This window comes from Dipodomys ordii, unplaced genomic scaffold (genome assembly GCF_000151885.1).
Source record: "Dipodomys ordii isolate 6190 unplaced genomic scaffold, Dord_2.0 Scaffold4, whole genome shotgun sequence".
Lineage (NCBI taxonomy): Eukaryota > Metazoa > Chordata > Mammalia > Rodentia > Heteromyidae > Dipodomys > Dipodomys ordii.
The window spans coordinates 28,236,161-28,257,673 of NW_012267220.1; the positions used below are offsets into that span (position 1 = coordinate 28,236,161).

The 21,513-nt window shown below is 45.1% G+C and overlaps 1 protein-coding gene across 1 annotated transcript in view; it reads right to left on the reverse strand.

Annotated features, from left to right (window-relative positions):
• Positions 1-7,426: 7,426 nt before the first annotated feature.
• The window catches only part of Rnf122 (ring finger protein 122), an 18,882-nt gene continuing 4,795 nt past the window's right edge, over positions 7,427-21,513 (reverse strand). The window contains exons 2-6 of the mRNA XM_013024952.1: positions 15,693-15,849; positions 10,739-10,784; positions 10,411-10,452; positions 8,902-8,984; positions 7,427-8,482 (exon numbers count right to left, since the gene is read on the reverse strand). Coding sequence (XP_012880406.1) covers positions 8,368-8,482; positions 8,902-8,984; positions 10,411-10,452; positions 10,739-10,784; positions 15,693-15,849 — 443 coding nt within the window. The 3' untranslated portion in view covers positions 7,427-8,367. The remainder of the gene's footprint in view (positions 8,483-8,901; positions 8,985-10,410; positions 10,453-10,738; positions 10,785-15,692; positions 15,850-21,513) is intronic.

Genomic DNA, 21,513 nt, shown 5'->3' on the forward strand with positions numbered 1-21,513 from the left:
TTTTGTTGTTGCTGTTGTCAGTTATAGGGCTTGAACTCAGGGTCTGGGTACTGTCCTAAGCTTTTTCCGCGCAAGGTTAGGATTCTATGAATGAGCCACAGTGCCACTTCTGGTTTTCTGGTGGTTAATTGGACATAAGAGTCTCAAGGACTTTTCTGCCCAGGCTGGCTTTGGACTGTGATCCTCAGATCTCAGCCTCCTGAGAAGTTTAGGATTATAAGCCTGAGCTACCACTATCTAGCTCTCAATGATTTTTTTGTTGTTGCTGTTTTGTTTTCTTTGTATTAGTGTACATTAATTGTATAAAGGGAGTTCCATGCATGAATATAATATATTTTGATCCAATTCACCCTAGGACTTTTCCTTGAAGACTTTTTTGTTATTTTTCTTGTCCTGGGGCTTGAACGGCCTGGGTGCTGTCCCTCAGTTTTTTTTTGGGGGGGGGTCCGGTTGTGGGACCTGAACTCTGGGCCTGGGCACTGTCCCTCAGCTCTTCAGCTCAAGGCTAGCGCTCTACCACTTGAGCCACAGCGCCACTTTCGGGTTTTTGCTTATGTGGTGCTGAGGAATCGAACCCAGGGCCTCAGGCATGCAAGGCAAGCACTCTACCACTGAGCCACCTTCCCAGCCCCATCCATAAGACTCTTATCTCCAAGTAACCACCAGAAAAAGCAAGAAGTGGCACTGTGGCTCAAGTGGTAGAGCGCTTACCTTGAGCTGAAGTGGTCAGCAACAGCGTCCAGGCACAGAATTCAAGCCCCACAACCAACAACAAAGAAAACAGCTGCTTGTACAAATTCATATGAGAAACCAGTATCTGAATGTAAATGCTTTAAAATAAAACCCATGTCCAAAATGAGGGAAGAGGTGACACTGTTAAAAAAAAAAAAGAACTGTACTTATTACCTGACTTATGTAAATTGCCTTTACAATAAAAATAAATAAATTCAAACAAAACAAAAACCATAGCTGGGCACCATTGGCTCACACCTGTATCCTAGCTACTCAGGAGGCTGAGATCTGAGGATTGCAGTTCAAAGCCAGCCCAGGCAGGAAAGTTCATGAGACACTTATCTCCAATAAACCACTCAGAAAACTGAAGGTGGCGCTTTGGCTCAAGTGGTAGAGTGCTCTCCTTGAGCTGAAGAACTCAGTGACAGCACCCAGGCCCAAGACCTATGATCCAAAAAAAAAAAAAAAAAAATGCCTAGCACAGGTGGCTCAAGAATATAATCCTAGCTACTCAGACTAAGCTTTGAGGAGGCTAGCCCAATCAGAAAATCCTGAGACTTTTATCTCCAATTAATCAGCAAAATGCCAAAGTGCAGGTATGGCTCAAGTGCTAGAGTGCTAGCCTGGAAGGGAAAAAGCTTTTAAAGAGAGTGCCTGACCCTGAGTTCAAGTGTCCTTACTGGCAGTAACTAACTAAAACTAAATAAAATCCACATTAATTATGTATAAATAAATAAAGCCTACATTAATTATATTTAGATATTTGATAAAGTAAAGACAGCCATGTTCTTGATAGAATTCAAGTAGTTCATGCTACAACCCTTCTACAGGTCTCCCAGGGGGCCATCACCTAACCTTCCAAGGAACAGCACAGAGGAGGTGCCAGAGGGGCAGCTGTGTGGGCCCGGATGTTCTGGTACCTAAATACTTGCACGAGCGTTCTGTCCTATAAACCTGGCACTAAAGACCATAGTGATAGGGATGGGGTGGGCAAGTGTGGAGGAGAGTGATGTCTTTGGCTTGGTCCCCAAACCATACAGATCAGTGGTTGAATGGCACAGATTACTGTGTGACATTGAGTCCCAGGAATATTATTGGAGAGTAGACAGCAATGCAGACATGATCTGAGAGGCTCAGAGTCTAAAGCAAGCTGAAATGTCTAGAGCTGAAAATGTCTAGAGTGTCAAAAAAGAGTACTTACCAGCAGGGCGCTGGTGGCTTACACTTATCATCCTAGCTACTCAGGAGGCTGAGATCTGAGGATGAGGGTGAAAAGCCATTCTAGGCAGAAAAGTTAATGAGACTCTTAGCTAGGGCTGGAGATGTGTTTCAAGTGGAAATGGTAGAGTTCTTGCTTAACAAAAGTGAAGCCCATGGGCTGGGAATGTGGCTTAATGATAGAGTGTTTGTCTAGTGTACATGAAGTATTCGGTTCAATTCCTCGATACCACATATACAGAAAAAGCTGAAAGTGGTGTGGCTCAAGTGGTAGAATGCTAGTCTTGAGCCAAAGAAGAAGGGCACTGTTCCAGTGCCCAAGCCCTGAGTTCAAGCTCCAGGATTGGTAAACAAAATTGCATTAATAAATAAAATGTTTCTTCCCCATGGGACTTTTTTTTAATGATGAAGATGATCCCATCTGGTTGCTCCATGCTAAGCTAGCACTACACTACTGAGTGCAGTCCTAATTCCTCATGGGACTTGAAACCTCTCAGCAGGGATAAAGTTTTTCTGTAGATATTGAAATCCGAGGCAGAGAACCCTAGAGAAAATGATTCCCTGGCACATTTGTACCCATGTTATTGGGTATTTTTCTGACTTACGCCTGACCTGACAATCACTAGTTTTCATGTGGACTTACATTTATGGGTCTCCCTCATAATGCATTGTCTTTTAAATGTTATCATAGTTACCACAAATACTATTCATGTCACTGAAGTCATCAGCCATTCTTGTTTTATTTCCCTCTTTTTTTTTTTCCCAGCCCTGCCACTAGGGTTTGAATTCACGGCATTGTTCTTATTTGTGTTTTTGCTACTGTTGTGGAGATGGAATGTCACAGACTTTTCTGCCTTGGCTGGCTTTAAGCTATGATCCTCAGTCTCAGCTTCCTGTGTAGTTAGGATTACAGGTATGAGCCCAAACTGGCCAGCTTTTTTTTGTTTTGTTTTTATTCCTTCCTCCTTCTTTTCCTTCATTTTGTTTTGTTTGAAACAAGATCTTGCTGTAGCCCAGACTCCACTGGAACTTACTATATAGCTTGGGCTGGCTTGAAACTCATGATCTTCCTGTCTGTTTTTCAAGTAGTAAAATTACCAATGTATAGATGTGTGGGCTTGACAATTTTTGTTTTTGACAGTTCTGGGACTTGAACTAAGGGCCTGAGCTCTGTCCCTGAGCCTCTCAGGTGCTCAAGGCTAGCACTCTACCACTTGAGCCATAGCACCACTTCTAGTTTTTTCTGAGAAATATATTGGAGATAGGAGTCTCATAGACTTTTCTGCCTGGGCTGGCTTTAAACTGCGATCCTCAGATATCAGCCGCCTGAGTAGCTAGGATTACAGACACCGAGGCTGGGCTTGGGCTTGACATTTATTAATAGTGTTGAGTAACGAATCCAGGGCCTTTAACATGCTAGGGAAGCATTTTACCACTGCGCTATACTCAAGTCAATCACTGCCTTGAGAAAGTGCTCCTATATAATCTTATACCATGTGTAATACACATTATATGCTGTATATTATAAAATGAATAGATCTTGTAGTGCCTCCTGGTGTCGCCTCTTCCTCTGCTGAGCACATTTTGTGATTTCTTGTTGAAACTGTCAAATAGAGAATTGGAATCCATGCCAAAGCACAAAGGTGACATTGAAGTTGTCTCCACTCTGCCAGTTTGTCTGGACATGATTCTTACTCTTTCATACTGTCAGTAGAAATTTAATGCTATTGCCTGGTGTGGGAAAATCATGCCTGTAATCCTAGCGATTCAGGAGGCTGAGATCTGAGGATTGTGGTTAAAGGCAGCCTGGGCAGGAAAGTCTGTGAGACTCTTAACTCTAACTACCAGAAAACCGGAAGTGGTGCTGTGGCTCAAGTGGTAGAGCGCTCGCCTAGAGCTAAAGAGCTCAGAGACAGTGCCCAGACCCAGAGTTCAAGCCTCATGATCGAAGGAAAAAAATTTTTATATTATCTTATATGACAAACAACTTATTATTTTCCATATAATGATCAGTTTATCCTTATCTCCAATCTGTCTACACCTGTCCCTCTGAACCTGTGCTGCCAGAGAGTTGATATGACCAGGGTCACAGAAGGTGTTTGTCTGGTGTAGACTGAAGAATCTACTAGAAGGCAGGGAAAGACTGTTAGGGGTATGGTAGCTTGAATGAGAAATGTCCTCATGTGTTGGATTCATGGTATCCAGCTGGTGGTGCTATTTTGGGAGGCAGTGGAAATTTAGGAGGTTGAGTCCTGGGTCATTGGGAGGGAGGTGTGCGCCTTTGAAGGTTGTAACTGGTCCCCAATCCCTGACCCTCTCTGCATCCTGACTACCATAAAGTGAAAAGCCTTCTGTCACAATCTTGTTCTGTTCTGCCCAGTTACGTGGAGCCAAAAGACCATGGACTGAACCCTCTGAAATCCTAAGCCCAAACAAACCTTGCCTGCTTTAAGTTGTTCTCTCAGACATTTTGGTCACAGTTACTTAACACTAACACAGGGAGGAAACCATGACAGAATTGAGGTATGAAAATCCTTAGTGAGAACTGCATTTGTGCTTTGACCTGGTACTTATCACATTTAATTATGTAATTATGGTTGAATCATTTGCTTTCTTCACCATTCTTTGCCTAATCCAACATGCAAGAGGGAGATAGTTCTTGTGAAAGTTTGGTGGGTTAAAAGCTCAATCTTTCCAATGACCGCATGGTGTATTTTTGCCACAGATAAGATCATTTAGTTGGAATCCTGTAATGTATGATTATTACTCAGCCTCCTTGTCATTTTCCCTTTGAAAGGCATTCAGGTTGCAAATTGTTATTTGAACAGTACTGATTATCAGTTGCCCTGAATATTTAGTGAACACAGAAAATAACTGGCTTTGGTTTCAAATGGTGGCAGATGTTTTAAAGTTTGATCTAAATTATTTTATTTTTGCTGGTCCTGGGGCTTGAACTCAGGGCCTACATTTAGGCCCTAAGTTTTTTTGTTTTGCTCAAGGCTAATGTTCTGCCACTTGAGCCACAACTCTACTTTTTGGTGGTTAATTGGAGAAAAGTTTGATGGACTGTTCCTTCCCCAGATAGCTATGAACCATAATTCTCAGATCTCAGCCTCCTTAATAGGTAGGATTGAGTGTAAGCCACCAATGCCCCACCCAAATTTTAGGTTTGCTATTTTCAGTCCCATGCTCCTATGAAGGACTTATTCCATGTCCACCTTTCCTTGCCTAAAATTCACACAAAACCTTAAGCTGGGGTACTGGTAGCTAACATCTGTAATTTTTTTTCTTTTTTCTTGCCAGTCTGGGCCTGGGCACCCTCCCTTAGCTCTTCAGCTCAAGGCGAGTGCTCTACCACTTGAGCTTCCGGCCTTTTCTGCTTCTGTGGTGCTGAGGAATCAAACCCAGGGCCTCATGCGTGCAAGGCAAGCGCTCTACCACTGAGCCACCTTCCCAGCCTTTTTTCTTTTTATACACCTGTAATCTTGCCTGAGTAGGCAAGAGTTGAGGATCCTGGTTCAAAGCCTGAGTAGTAAAAACCAAGAGACTCATATCTCCAATTAACCACCAAAGAGCTGAAAGTAGAGCTGGGGCTCAAAGTGCTAGTCTTGCACAAAAAAGCTCAGGGACTGTGCTGTACCTAGGCCTGAATTCAAGCCCCAGGACCAGCGCACTCAAAAATAATGTTGGTTAATCTTCATGCATGAAGTCCTGGCCCCAGGACCAAAAGGGGGAAAAAAGGCTAAATCTACAAGGACTAGCAATCTAGAAAAAGATGAGATAGGGGCTGGGAAGGTGGCTCAGTGGTAGAGCGCTTGCCTTGCATGCATGAGGCCCTGGGTTCAATTCCTCAGCACCATACAAGCAGAAAAGGTTGGAAGTAGAGCTGTGGCTCAAGTGGTAGAGCACTCTCCTTGAGCTGAAGAGCTGAGGGACAGCGCCCAGGCCCAGAGTTCAGGCACCATGACTGGCAAAAAAAGAAAAAGAAAAAAGAAAAAGATGAGATATCCAATCTGCCATCTTTCAATGAGCAGCTTATCATGTGAGAAAAGGAAGCCCTAAAACCTACTTTTGAGTAGGTCCGGAGATGTCTCCACATTTTAAATAAGCAGCTCTCCTTTTGGATACTCTAAACAATAGTCCAGTGTTTGAAAGTTTGCTAGACTGGGGCTGGGAAGTTGGCTCAGTGGTAGAGTGCTTGCCTTGCATGCCTAAGGCCCTGGGTTCGATTCCTCAGCACCACATAAGCAAAAAGAAAGCCAGAAGTGGAGCTGTGGCTCAAGTGGTAGAGCACTAGCCTTGAGCTGAAGAGCTGAGGGACAGTGCTCAGGCCCAGAGTTCAGGCCCCACAACCGGACCCAAAAAAAAAAAAAAAAGAAAGTTTGCTAGACTTCATGAACATGTGTATTTATTCTCCTATCTCAGAAAAGAATAAAGGCAAGTAATAGCTGCCATTTTGAGTCTTTAACTTCCATTTCCTGCATGGGTCAGGAAATGTTTGCCTTATATTAAAATCTTTATAAAAACTCACTTGATCAAAGTAACTCCCCTTTTCCCATTTTTTTGGGTCAGTTGTGAGTCTTGAACTCTGGGCCTGGGTGCTGTCCTTCAGCTCTTCAGCTCAAGGTTAGTGCTCTACCACTTGAGCCACAGCGCCACTTCCTCCCTCCATTTTTAGTGAAACCCACTGAAATGCTTATCATGCATGAATCTCATAGACCTATAATTGGTGGGGCACCAGGGACTCATGCCTGTAATGCTGGCTATTCAGATCACAGATGAGGATCCTGGTTCAAAGCCAGCCCATACAGGAATATCCCTGAGACTCTTATATCCAAGTAGCCACCAGAAAACTGGAAGTGAAGCTGTGGCTGAAGTGGTCGAGCACTAGCCTTGAGCACAAAGAGATTCAAGGCCAGCATCCAGGCTCCCAGATCAAGCCCTATAACAGACCAAAACAAAAACTTGTAATTACATGTAGAGTCTGGGAAGCAGAGAAAAGCCCTCATTTTCTGGTGATGGTGCAGGAAGCAGGTGTTCTGGAAACACTGAACTAAGTAACAAGATGGCCTTAATACACACACTGGCTGGGGGCTGAGGGCTCCTGTCTGTAGTGTTAGCTAGGAAGCTAAGATCAGAGGATTATGGTTCAAAGCAACCTGGGGAGACAAGTCCATGAGACTATTTCCAATTAACCAGCAAAACAGAACCCGAAGTGGAACTCAAGTAGTAGAGTGCCAGCCCTAACGGGCTGTGCTCAGGCCTCAAGCCTCACTCCTAGCCTGTGTGCCTGTGTGCATGCATACATATACCCAATCTATCAATTTTCCTTGCAGAGATAAGGAAGCTTTGTGCGCAACTCTGACTGGGAGAAGAGGAATTGAGAGGGGGCAGTTAGAGAGTTCTGTTCCCTCTACTGGCAGAGAAGCCAACAAGCCCAGACCACAGTCACAACAAAAATCTGGTTAGAGAAACCTGTTATTAAATTTAATTTTCTTTAAATACATCACATTCTCCCATCCTCACCCACTCTGGAGAGAAGACTCCGATCTCCCCCTCAGTTCTGGGGAGAAGGGGAGGTCCCATTTGCAAAGCCTGAGATGTTGAGGATAAAGTATAAAAATACTATGTACAAAGGGGAAGGCAGGTTTCTGTTGCTCCTGTAACCAAATCACCCCCTGACCCAAAGGCCCCTTTTGTTCCTTTAAGGGGGAAACCCCCCCCCCCCAGTAAAAAACCCCTGGGTATTAGTTGAGCATAAAACAAGCCCTTCCTCCGTAGAGGTTCTCAATCCCCACCATGGAATAGGAAGCTCTGATCGGGGGAGGAGGGAGAGAGTGGGTAGCACCTCAGATCCTAGCAGAGGATGGATTTCCCAGTTCCTGTCAGCCAGTCCCGGGCCATCCTTGTTCTGATAGGTCCCTTGTAAACATTGACTTTGTCCTCAGACAGTTCCTCACTCCACCCCGGTTTTAATGCAGAGCCTTCTAGCCTCTCAGCCTCTCCTTCTCTGATCGTTCCTGTCTTAGGGGGGAAGCGGGGTGAAGAGGGAAGGAGTGGTGAGGCAGAGCCAGCTTATCCCTTCCAGGTAAGTGCATCTTGTCCTCCTCAGGGCAAACCCGAAGAGGGTGCTGTGTTCATGGCCAGATGAAGGTGGACACCTTCCCTGAGCAGAGATGAGGCAGGTGGACCGTTCGGTACTGGCTTTGCAATGGTCTGGTTGGCTGAGGCCATCAGTACGGAGTAACAGGAAAGGGAGCTTCAGAAAAGGCAAGTGTGCCACTGGTCTTGCCCTATTGGAGAAAGCCCAGTGTCCTCCCCTTTTGGTAAGCATGGCTGTCACCACCCAATTGTTTTGTCCACTGTAGTTATGCAAGAGAGGGCCTAGGCGTTCTCCAGCTTCTGTGCAGGCTGCCTTCACACCAGCTCATCCAATAGGATCCCAATGCTCTGAGTGGCTTCTGTAGGACCAGCAATGGGCTTGTTGCACATGGGGCAGACACAGCGAACTTCCAGCCATTTCACCAGACACCTGCGAATGAGAGAACTATGACCTCTCTAAGAAGACACCACAGACTGCTCCAGTTGCTCCTCAGAATAAGAATGTACCCAACCTAACCCTTCGGAATGACTGGATATATAGACAGGATAGACCCTTGATCTCACTGGCAGTTGGGGGTAGATGGCAGGTGACAGGTAATTGGGAAGTTTGTTTGTTTGCTTTTTTGTTGATCCTGGGCCTGGGCACAGACTTTCCTGCCCAGGCTGGCTTTGAACCACGATCCTCAGATCTCAGCCTCCTGAGTAGCTAGGATTACAGGCATGAGCCATCAGTTCCTGGCTTGGGGAAGTTTTATACGATGCTCCCTGATTATTTCTCCTCCATAGGGCAGGCAGCCCTGATTATTTCTTCTCCATAGAGCAGGCAGCCCTGGCCACATCCCCACATACTTGCGGTGAAAGGCATGTTGGCACGGGAGCACACCCAGCTCATCCTTCCCCTTGAAGTCTTCTAGACAGACTGCACAGGTTTGCTGCAAAGAGAAGAGAGTGTTGTGAGACAGAGGAGAAGCTTATTAACCATCCTGAATATCCATGATTTCATCCCTGGCCAAGAAATCAGAGTCAGCTCAGCCTCCTCCAGCCCTGTTTTATGCATTAACCATAGGTGGCTACTTAAATTTAAACTAACCAAAATAGAAGAAAAAATCTATATAAATTTTAGTTCTTCAGTTGTCCTAGTATCTTTCTCCCACCTCACCTTCTCTATCTTTCGTCCATCCTATTTCCCTCCATCCCTCTTTTTCTTTATATGGGTACTAGAGCCTGAATCTCTCAAGAGTTGCATCCTTGCTTGTTCTTTCTGCTCAAGGCTGGCATGGCACTCTACCACTTGATCCACAGCTCCACTTCCATCTCTTAGCTGGGTTAATTGGAGATAAAGAATCTCATAGAGCTGAGGGACAGTGCCCAGGCCGAGTTAAAGCTCCATGACTGACCCCCTCTAACCCCCCACCCCGAAAAAGAATCTCATGAAATTTCTGGCTTGAGGCTGGCTTTGAACTTGTATTATAGGTGTGAGCCACTGGCAGTCAGCCCCAGTTAAATTTTTGCTGTTGTTGTTGGTTGTGGAGCTTGAAATCAAGGCCTGGGCACTGTTCAAGGCTAGCACTCTACCACTTAAGCCACAGCACCACTTCCAGCCTTCTCAGAAATTTAATTGAAAATAGAGTCTCACAGACTTTCCTGCCCAAGATGGCTTTGAACTGCAATACTCAGATCTCAGCCACTTAAGCAGCAAGGATTATAGGCATAAACCACCAGTGGCTAAACCCAGTTAAATTCTTTAAATCTATACTTCAGTTCCCATAATGATCTTCGCTGCATTATTCTTACAGAAGAAGGCTTAGGAGACATCTAAGCCTAAGTTTATAAGACAAATTGCTATGGAACTGGAGGTATAATAGCAGACATCAAAAAAACAAGAGGGGAATGAGGCTATGTCTAGGCAGTCTCGTGCTAGGCAGTCTCGTGCTTGGTGATGCCGGAATCCTCCCTACTACCAGACAACCACAAATCCTCTCTAGTTAGGAAGGTCTGTAGCTATGGGAAATGAGGTATCTTCAAAGGCATAGGTGGGACAGATCATAAAAAGTCAGAACTGAGAGGCCCCCAGGTTTGGTGCATATTGAGAGAGCGTCACAGGGAGAGGGAGAGTTACTGCAGTGGCCACATTAATCAGAGCTAGTTGGTTAAACACAGGGTACGTTAACAATGCTTTTATTTTCTTTAGGGAATAACAGGCCACAGGAACTAACATTAGGAAAGCTAGCTGAGTTCTTTCTGTCTAGGACAGAAAGTGGTGTAACTATCCTTCCCTTAAAGATTCCGCACAGCAGGATTCCTGGGGCAATGTGTCATACTACCTAAACCTTTTTGTGATCCCAGGAGGACACTTACCCCATAAAGCTGTAACTTCTTGGCATCACCTTTAAGAACCACCTGGGGAGGGAAAAAGGAGGGATGAGGTCTAAAGGCATCAATTATACAAAGGAGCCAATGAGGTAGCCCCAGTCTTCCCCAACGGAGACTCCAATCTCTCTTGAAAGGCTCTGGAAAGACTGGACAAGACCAGCCAGAGGACAAGTAACAGGAGAGCGAGTCTCAGGGAGATCCAGGGAGAGAGGACAAGGGAACTTAGGCAGGGGAGCTTGGGCTTGTCCTCCTGTCTCCTTCCTATCAGGGTAAGTGGAGCCCAGGAAGAAACAGGGAAAGGGTAGAATGTTACCTCCTTATAGCCGTATCGTTCACTCTGTGCTTGGTTCCGGAGTTTGCTGGGGGAAAAAAAAGGAAGATAGCAGGTTACTCTTCCTTTTCATAGACAGAGCCATGACATTAAGCTGGGCTGGCTGAATACTTGAGCATCCTTCTAGCAGTGAGGCAAGGGTCCCTTGACCCACAGCTAGCACAAGTCATGGTTTGGACCTATGCAGGCCACTCAGAGTTCACTAAGGACTCAGACCCTTACTGATTTACTGCCAAGCTGGAAGATTCTCCATAAAGCACCCCAAAGAGCTCATTCTCTCCTCTCTTGATCTTTCCCAGTAAATTCCTTGGGATGTGCTTATGGGATGTACACAGGGAGTTACACAGATATTCTTAAGAGGGATATTTCCACATCGCCAGGGTAGAAGGATCAGTAAGTTTCTGTTGACCCTGGGGAATTTTCCACTCAGAGAATAGAAGAAATTCTAGAATCAAAGCACACTTGTCTTCAGTGCCAGACAAACTACCCAGACTACATCTTCTTTGTTCTCTCCTTTTCATTCTAAGCCAGTGGGCTGCAGACAGCCTGACTCTCAAAAGCCAAAACATGGCATGTTGTTACTAATAGCAATGGCATAATAGTTCACCAAGGACATGTTGTGTGTTGCTCCCAGAGAGACATTGTCCAATGTGTTCTCACTGGATCCAAAAAACATTTAAGAGGGGGATATTTTCCCTTTTATAGATAAGGCAAATGGAGCCCAAAGAAATGAAGCAAATTTCCCAGAGCTAGTTGGCAAGAGTGCCTGGATCAGAATCAAAAGCTATGTGATTACAGAGCCTGTCCTTTACCACAGAACATGACCTGTCCCATTAGGTGGAATACACCACAATCCTGAGAATGTGATGTGATTTGGAAACACAGCCCACATTTCATGAAGTTTTCTCCGAATGGCTTACGGTGCAAATGGCTCCCATTGTAATCATGAACTGATTTTGCATGGTTTCATTTTCAGTAGGGAAAACTTTTACTCTGAATTCTGTAGTCAGTTCTGCTTGTTTTTGTTTTTGATGAACAAGGTTTTGCTATGCAGCTTACACTGGCCTTGAACTCAGGATCCCTTTGCACTGGTCTCTTGAGTGCTAAACCTACAAGCATGCACCACCATGGACAGCTACAGATAACTTTAGATGGCCCCATGGAAACTAATGGCGCTTTCTCACACCTCCCCTCCCTTTTTTTGTCAGTCATAGGATTTGAATTCAGGGCCTAGCTCTTTTTGCTCAAGGCCACCACTCTACCACTTAAGCAACAGCATCACTTCCAGTTTTTGAGTGGTTAATTGGAGATAAGAGTCTCACAGCCTTTCCTGCCTAGGCTGGCTTTGAACCATGTTCCTCAGATCTCAGCCTCCTGAGTAGCTAGGATTATAGGCATGAGCTTCTGGCACCTGGCTCAGTCTATATATTCTGCTTTTGCACAGTAACACAGAGCTGGGTGACCAAGACTTCCCAACTTACAAAGCCTACAGAAAATGGATTGCTGGCCAAACTTAGAAAATAGAACCTCAAATCACTAGAGGTTGAAATGCCCCTGGGGTAGTCCGAGAGGAAGAAGGTACAGGCAGGCTATGCCCAGGGTGGTACAGGGAAGATAAGATCAGGCTACAATCCTCCTCCATCCTTCCTGACAGGAGGTCATGTGACCTGGCAAGTCTATGTTCCTGGAGCCTGGGGAGAAGTCTGGTCCAAGTGGACTCCTGCCAGGGTTGGGGCTGGGTAGCACAGCTACTGTCTCTTCTCTCCACCTTGTGCTTTCTGTTCATTGCAGAGTTGGGCTGAATGTCTAGCCAGTCCTCCTACTGTCCCATTATTAACTGGCAGGGAGCTCTTTAGTCCAGAAAAAAAGGTTTTTAATTGTTTCAAACAGGGTAGGTCTCTTTAAGTACCCCACATTGGTATCAAACTCACCATCCTTCTGCCTATACCTCTTGAATGCTGGGATTATCAGTATAAAGCACCCAGCTCAGAGAAAGTTTCCATATATAATACAAATGTTTCTTGCCCAATTTCCAAGAGGAAGGGGCACTGGCTAGTACTGAATTAGCCTGGGGTAAAAAGACATGCTCCCATGATCAGGAAGGTCTTAGCAGTCTCCTGAGGGAAAAAAAGAAACACTGCTGCTCCATGATGGCTGAGTAAAGGAAATAGTATAAGGCCTGCATGTGGTTCATTTGTGTGTGTTCTCTCTTTTTCTTTCATGGTTCTGAGGTCAAAGCTATACTAGACAATAACTATACTTATCTACATCCCTTTCTGAACTCTTTGTCTGGGGAGTAAGGGAAAGCCACACATCTCTGCAACATGTCTATACTTGTATAAATATATGAGGCGCCTTTCGGCTTGTCAGGCCCTAGGAGTCGAAGGTACCCCTGGCTATCACCCCTCTAGTCTGGCTAGTGTTTACCCAAGAACCTCCAGCCATCTTAGAATGGAGAAGGGCTTGAGAGCTGTGCCTTCATCCTACAGAAACAATTCAGTTCAGGAAGGATTAGATCATATTGAAAACAGGGCTGAAAAGGTTGTAAAGAAAACAGAGCAGAAAGCAAAGACCTTGGGCATTCCAGCTGGGGAGGGAGGCCAACAGCTTTGGACAGGTGGCCTTCTCAGCTGCTGGTTGAGCAAAGCAACTAAAAATACTCCAATTTCAATGAGCCCATTTGTAGCCACTGCCAGCAGGCTCTCCCTTTCCTCTTTTCCCTTTTAGAACAAACAATGCAGCCAGATCCTGAAAATAATTGTTCCTTTCCTGCCTATTTGTGCTCCACTAGCCCTTCCATCCTGTGTAGGACATACAGGGCAGCTCTGAGTGGGAGAAGAAGGGGGTAGCTGGCCTTGGTTCATGAGCTCACCAGATCAGAAACAGTGGTCATGAGCCTATTTTGGCCGAGAAGGAAACAGAGAAGCAAGGAGAGGAAGTGGCTTCTGAGCTTGTATGTCTTTCTATATATAGGCACATATAAGACATTAGTGAGCTTCTGGACCTATGAAAACTCCAGGGTCAACTGGCTTCAGGCTGGCTGTAAGACAGAGGGCAGGGTGATGAAGTAACAGATCACTTGCAGAAGGGAAAGGTGGCCCCCAGCAGTACCACAGTAGGAATAGCTTTTGTACCATGGGGTTACCACTCTGTGCTTTTCTGCTCCACGCAAAGAGACACAAACCGGTGGTACTCAGCTTCCCAGTCTGTTCTATAGGATCCCTGTACCCAGCTGTAAGGGGAAGGCACAGTCACCCCAGCAGCTCCCCGACTTCCCATGAAGGGACAGAAGGCAAACAAATATATGGAAGGAATCTGAAATGAAAGACGCATTGTGCCCAGATTGACCACCTCAGCATCTCTCTGGATGTCATGACCTTGGGCAGACCCTTAACTGTCAGGGCATGAATGTCTTCATTTATACAGCAGGCAAATACTTAAACTGTAGCATTGGTCTCAGAATTCAGTGATCGAAATGATTTACCAAATGCTGGCCACATGCTTGGCACACACAAAGGCCCTTGACAAAGACTAGGCTGACAACTTAAGGTCATGCCTATTATTGGCCCTTAGGAAATCCTTGTCACCCATTTCCTGGGTAGAAAGATTGTCTCTGGATTTTCTGCTGTTGCCTTTGGAGTGTGTGTGTGTGTGTGTGTGTGTGTGTGTGCGCGCGCGCGTGTGTGCGTGCAGGTTTGCATATGTGCGTGCACACACAAAGCATGTGTGAGTCCATGTATATATGGAAAGAGCTGGTTTTATGTTCCTCCAATTCTCATCCTAAGTAAGTCTTTGGTATTAGATTTCGGGGAAATTAGGTAAATTGCTGGATTTGGGGGTTGTATGTGTTTCTCCTGAGTAGCTGGGCCTACAGAAGCATGCTAATGCACTTGGCCTATAAAATGATACCTTCCCAACAATATGGGGGAAACCCCTTCTATCATTATACAATCTGCTTATAGGCCATTGATAAGAATAGTTTGAAAGAGGAAACTTGGCATTCAAGAAAAGGGAAAGGAGCCAGGCACTAGTGGCTCATGAGTAATCCTGCTCAGGAGGCTGAGATCTAAGGATCATGGCTCAAAACCATCCAGGGCAGAAATGTCTGTGAGACTTAACCACCATGGCCAGAAGCAGAACAGTGACTCAAAAGTAGAGCACCAGCCCTGAGCACAAAAACTCAATGACAGCAGCTAGGCCTTGAGTTCAAACAACAGGACCAGTAACAAAACAAGCAAACAAAGTAGGCCCTTACAAGGTACAAAAATGAGTAACTCTCTGGGCCGGGAATATGGCTTAGTGGTAGAGGCTTGCCTAGCATGCATGAAGCCCTGGCTTTGATTCCCCAGTACCACATACACAGAAAAAGCCAGAAGTGGCACTGTGGCTCTCAAGTGGTAGAGGGCTAATCTTGAGCAAGCCTTGAATTCAAGCCAGGACCGGCTAAAAAACAAAACAAACAAAACAAAACAAAAATGAAGTAGCTCTCCAGATATGGCTAATATCATTATCTAGAGTTGACAACAGGATTTTGCCAGGAGGGCAAAAAACCAAAAACAAAATCACATTCTGCTGGAGTAATTGGTGCCCACGGATTCCTAGATAACTAGAGAACTTAAGTCAGGAGAAGACCACTGAATTAAGAAGACCACCAACTCACTTACTCAGTCAGACAGTAAGTAATACTAGGCAACCTTAGAGTAACTGACCAAGAGGTAGGGTGCAGTCCAACCCTCAGTGACCTTATATGCTCTGGGACAACTTGATAGGCTGACAGAAATAGAAGCACAGATACCAGAGAGGGGTACAGGGTAAGCCATGTGCTCCGAGCAGCAGTATTAGCAGTATTAGCTTTGGGACCCTCACTCAGCCCTGCCCCCAACCCTGGTCTTTTTTCCTTGACTCTGCTCCCAGATTGATCAGTGACCTTACATACCTGATGAAATAACAGCAGAAAATGAGGCTGAGCATAAAGACAAAAATGCCGGTGCCAAAGATGACCATGTAGATGTTGAGGGGAAGGTCTTGGAAACTGATGGGTGGCATTGAGCAGGACTTGTTGGTGCTAACCAGTCCCAGGCCACAGAAACACCCTGAAAAGGAAGATGGAAATATTAAGAGCTAGCTACAGGACTGGGAAGGTGGCTTAGTGGTAAGAGTGCGTGGCTAGCATGCATAAAGCCCTGGGTTCGATTCTTCAGTACCACATCAACAGAAAAAGCTGGAAGTGGCACTGTGGCTCAAGTGGTAGAGTGCTAGTAGCCTTGAGCAAAAGCAGCTCAAGGACAATGCCTAGGCCCTGAGTTCAAGCCCCAGGACTGGCAAAAAAATGAAAGCCAGTTACTTACCACTGGGATTAATTTCATACTGTGTCACTCATACATTAATGGCAGGAGCTATCTTCAATCTGGGTATTTGTTTTTATGTTTTGCTTTGTGCTAGTCCTGACACTTGAACTCAGGGCCTGGGTGCAGTCTCTGTGCTCAAGGCTAGTGCTCTATCACTTGGGCTGCTGCAGCTCTACTTCCAGCTGGTTTGTTGTTAGTTGTTTGTTTGTTTCTTAATGGTTAATTGGAGATAAGTCTAATGGAGATTCCTGCCTGGGCTGGCTTCAAATTAAGATCCTCAGATCTCAACCTGAGTAGCTAGGATGAGCCTTTAATTTGAGGGCTTGAGCTTATATATCCCAGGGCTAATCTTACTAGCTTTGTTTCACCAATCTCTGAAAGGGAAATGCTAGACAAAGTACTGAAAGATCCAAGTGATGGCCAGAAAGTAGAAAACCTCCATTCCATTAGGTAGAAGGGGCTCACAGAATATATACAGAACCAACCAGAAGAGCCCTAGGTGAGAAAACATTTGGGTTCTGACCTGCCTCTCCTTAGTGAACTACGTGACCTTTAAGAAGTTAGCTCTAGGGGCTGGGAAGGTGGCTCAGTGGTAGAGCACTTACCTTGTATGCATGAGGCCCTGGGTTCGATTCCTCAGCACCACATAAGCAGAAAAAGCCAGAAGTGGCGCTGTGGCTCAAGTGGTAGAGCGTTAGCCTTGAGCTGAAGAGCTGAGGGACAGCGTCCAGGCCCAGAGCTCAGGCCCCAGGACCGGACCCCTCCCCCCCACAAAAAAAAAAAGCTCTCTAGGCTTCACTTTGTCATAGAAAAACTAGCAAAATATAAAGACTGAAAATGATGGGGTAAGAAATTGGCTTCATAAATTGCAAAGTGCATCTACAAAGGTCATTTGTCATTATTAAGCCACCTGCTTCAAAAGACAGGCTGTGCCAGGACTAGAATAGAAAGTGTTCACTCCAAGACCAGCCAGTGTTCCAGAAAGTGGCGATGGTGTGTGGGGGTGGGGAGCTGCAGCTTCCTTTACTGGCTCCTTCCTACTCAAAGCCTTAAGGCACACACACAGTGCCACAGGTCCAGTAGGTCCCTAGGAGGTGGTTAGACATGCAGAATCTCAGATAGACCCATGAGTAAATGAACCCGAATCTGCATTTTCACAAGCTCCTTGTGGATTCCTCTGCACACGTAGTTTGAGAAGCACTGGTGAGCTACTAGCTGCTTCTCTTCCCACAGGGCTCAGGAATAGTAGTGGCCCTCTAATTGTGATAGTTTTCTCCCCTTTGCCAGGATTTGGTAATGCTGGCACATGACCCAGTTCTGGGCAAAGAAACTTTTAAGGAAAGCTTTTTTCTTATGTCTCCATAATACACCAAGGCTGGAAGCCAAGTTGTAGCTGGAAAGAAAACAGTCTGATAAGATAGAAAGCCAGAGGCTGAGTGTGGCAGTGGCAGAGGGAAAGGCCTTGATTAATGAGAATAAGCTGCATTCCAACCACATTCTCATGCTACCAAATTAGTCTAGTTTGTTTTTAAACAGATGGGATCTTGCCACGTTGCCCAACTGAAACTTGAACTGCTGGGTTAAAGTGATTCTCCTGTGTAGCTGGGACTACAGAAGCATGCTAATGTACTTGGCCTATAAAATGATACCTTCCCAACAATATGGGGGAAGCCCCTTCTATCATTACACAATCTGCTTATAGTTGTCACAGTTTACTGTAAAAGTCCCTCTGCACTCAGGCAGTGGATTCTCCTCTGGCATCTTGGTTAGGAGCTAGGACCCATTACTGTACAGCAGAATTCTACCTGGTAATTACCAGAGCTACCACAACTCAGTGTTAGGCCAGGTAAGAAGATCAGAATCAACTCTGACATGCTGTTATGGCTTGGAAACTAAGTGTTACCCCGTTTATGTGCAGAATACATTTCTCAGGTTGCTGGTACTATTTGGTTGGGGAGACTCTGGAAACTTGGGAATGAAGTGTATTAACTGGAGGACGTAGTTCAATGGAGGCAAATCTGAAAGCTGTGTCTCTTGTCAATTTCTGGTTGCCACCTGAAGCCACAAGCAACACAAATCTTCCCTGCCTGAAGTAAATTGCTCTCAGACATTCATTCAGTGATGGGAAAGCTACACACACACACAAGTACATCTTATTTCTCTTCCTCCCTTATATATCCAACTAATGACTACAAACTTCCATTCAAATGCTGCCTTATCCTACTGTAACCTCTTTTTTTGCTGTGCTGGCAGTGGGGCTTGAACTCAGATCCTGAGTGCTGAACTCAGGCTTAACTAGTACTCTACTACTCCCTCTTCTGGCTTTTTGGTGGTTAATTAGAAATAATAGTCTCAGACTTTACTGTCCACACTGTGATCCTCAGATCTTCACCTCTTGAGTAGCTAGGATTACAGGCATGAGCAACCAGCACCTGGTCAAATCCTCCCTCTCCTCCCCAACTTTTAAGCATACTACCTAACCTACTGTCTATTAAAACATGTCATCATTCTTTCTAGTTCCTTCTCTAATTACTATTACTAATTCTCTATGTCTGACATATCCTCCCACTTTTTTTTTGTTTTGTTTTTGTTTTTTGTTGGTCATGGGGTCTGAACTCTTGGCCTGGGTGCTGTCTCTCAGCTTTTCAGTTCAAGGCTAGCGCTCTACCACTTGAGCCACAGCAGCACTTCCAGATTTTTCTGCATATATGGTGCTGAGGAATCGAACCCAGGGCCTCATGCATGCAAGGCAAGCACTCAACCACTGAGCCACCTCCCCAGCCCCATATCCTTCCACTTTTGTATTTCCAAACTCCTGGTTGACTTCAAGTCTTCCATAACATGCACCCTTCCCCCTTCCAATCTTTTTTGTTTGTTTGTTTTTGTCAGTCATGGGGCTTGAACTCGGCCTGGGAACTGTCCCAGAGCTCTTCAGTTCAAGGCTAGGGCTCTACTATTTGAGCCATAGCTCTACTTCTGATTTTTTGGTAGTTAATTGGAGATAAAGAGTCTCACAGACATTACTGCCCAGGCTGGCTTTGAATGGTGATCCTCAGATCTCAGCCTCTGAGTAGCTAGACTTACAGGTGTGGGTCTCCTTTCAATATCTTACTAGTGTTCTCTAACACAATCCCCTATAGGCCAGTCTCTTCATTGTCTCTTGTCCAATCCTGTCCCTACCTGCCTCTTCACCTGTTCTTTTCTATTTGTTTGGTTTTCTGTGTTGGTACTTATGGTTGAGTTCAGGGCCTAGGCCCTGTGTTTGAGTGTCTCTCCACCCTTCCTTTCCCCTCCCCACCCCCCATTTGAGCCACAGCTCCACTTCTGGCTACTTTGGTGATCAACTGGATGAAAGAGTCTCAAGAACTTTCCAGCCCTGGCTGGCTTCCAATCACAATCATTAGATCTCCCTCCTGTGCAGCTAGGATAACAGACTTGAGCTACCTGCACCTTGTTCGTTCATTCACCTTTCCTTGCCTAGAAATCCCTGGCCTTTTCTGAAGTCTGCAAGTCCTGGATTTGTGATATTCCAATCAATGATCCTTCTGTTTGAATTCTACTGTACTCAGGACCTGCTTCAATTATCTGTTCTTGCTCCCTCAAGTCTTAGTCAGATCCTTCTTATAGGCTCTTGCCTATAATCTCAGGTACTCAGGAGGCTGAGATCTGAGGATCCTGGTTCAAAGCCAGACCGGGCTAGAAAGTCTGTGAGATTCTTATTTCCAATGAACCACTTTCAGAAAACCAGAAGTGGTACTGTGGCTTCCGGTGGTAGAGCTGTAGCCTTGAGTGAAAAAGCTCAGGGACAGCACCCACGCACTGACTTCAAGCACCACAATCGCCCCACAACTGACCAGAAGATGGCCCAGGTAGACAAATCTGAAACAATTTTGTCTTCAATTAATCAGCAAAAATTGGAAGTAGAGGTGTGGCAAGTTTGAGAGTGCCATCCTTGAGTAAACAATAGTGCAAGGTCCTGAACTTTAAGTTTCAGTACTGGCTCATTTAAAAAAAAAAGTATCTTAAATAGCCCCAATATCACTGGCATCAACTTAATTTGGCTAAACATGTAATAAATATCATATCATTGATTCTATAAGCACTAAGGCTGCTATTATGGATAAAAGAGCACCTAAGAACTAGATATAGTGGTATACACCTATAATCCCAGCATTTGAGAAGCCCAAGGAGAGATCCTTTCTCCCCCAAAAATTAGAGGAATGGATGTTTTGCTATTTAGGAAAGAAGAGAAACACAGGTTGTCCTGATACAAATAGAAGGGTGTCTACACTGAAACAAGAATGTAAGCCACCAAATGGATATAGTCCTAGTAAGCCTGATGATGTCTAAGGACATTAATTTAATTCTACAGTGCCTAGCCTAGTGCTTGTCTTGGTAACTTGTTCATAAAAAAATCCCCACTTCACACAACCTGGTCTTCTTGGCAAAAAAACTCAGACTTCAAAGAAAGAAGACTGATGTTTGGGAAAACTGCCCAGAAACTGCCTTCAACTAAATAAATCACCAGCCAGCCAACAAGCATTGTTGTGGGACTGCTTTATGCTCTGAACTAGACCTCGTGGAGAAGCAGCAAGCAAAAGTTCTTGTTCTAAAGGGCTTCTTGATTAGGAGGAAATTAAAGAAATAATTAGCTACTAAACTTTTCTTTGCCCAGCAGAAAGCCTCTTGCTTCTAGGATCCAAACAGGGTGAGAAAGTGGTTTTACCTCCCTTCTTATTATTCAAATATTTGCTCTCAATGGGCAAATGAGATCAACTTTCCATGAAGACTTTTAGATGGGCTGAAGATGATCAATGTTGACTTTACCTGGGCAAAGGGCCCCAGACCTTCCTTTCCAGAAAACCACAGCCTCCTTCTTTCCTGCCACTGTATGAGAGCTACCCCCAAACTCCATTCCCAATTTTGTCTTGGCTTGTCCATATGTCTTTCATGAGATGGATCCTGCTACTTTGGGGTTCCAAAGAGGTTCAGTTTGTTTCTGGTTCTGGAAACTAGCAACGCTGTAGCAGAGTATTGCAAAAAAAAAAAAAAAAAGGGGGGCATGTACAAGTACCCTGAAGGCACAATGGCTGGAGAAAATCCTGGAGCAGTTATTTCCTCCATCTTTTCCTGTCCTTGGAGTTCCAATAGACTAAGTGTGTGAACTTCGGTCTTCTTTGTGTGCTGCTCCTGGGGCTTGAACTCAGGGCCTGTGTGCTGTCCCTGAGCTTTTATGCTCAAGGTTAGTGCTCTACCACGTGAGTCACAGCTCCATTTGCAGCTTTTTTTGGTTAGTTGGAGACAAGAGTCTCAGACTTTCCTGACTGGGCTGGACTTGTGTGGAAATGCTCAGATGTTAGCCCTCAGAGTAGCTAGGATTAGAGGCAAGAGCCACCTGTAAAACAGACT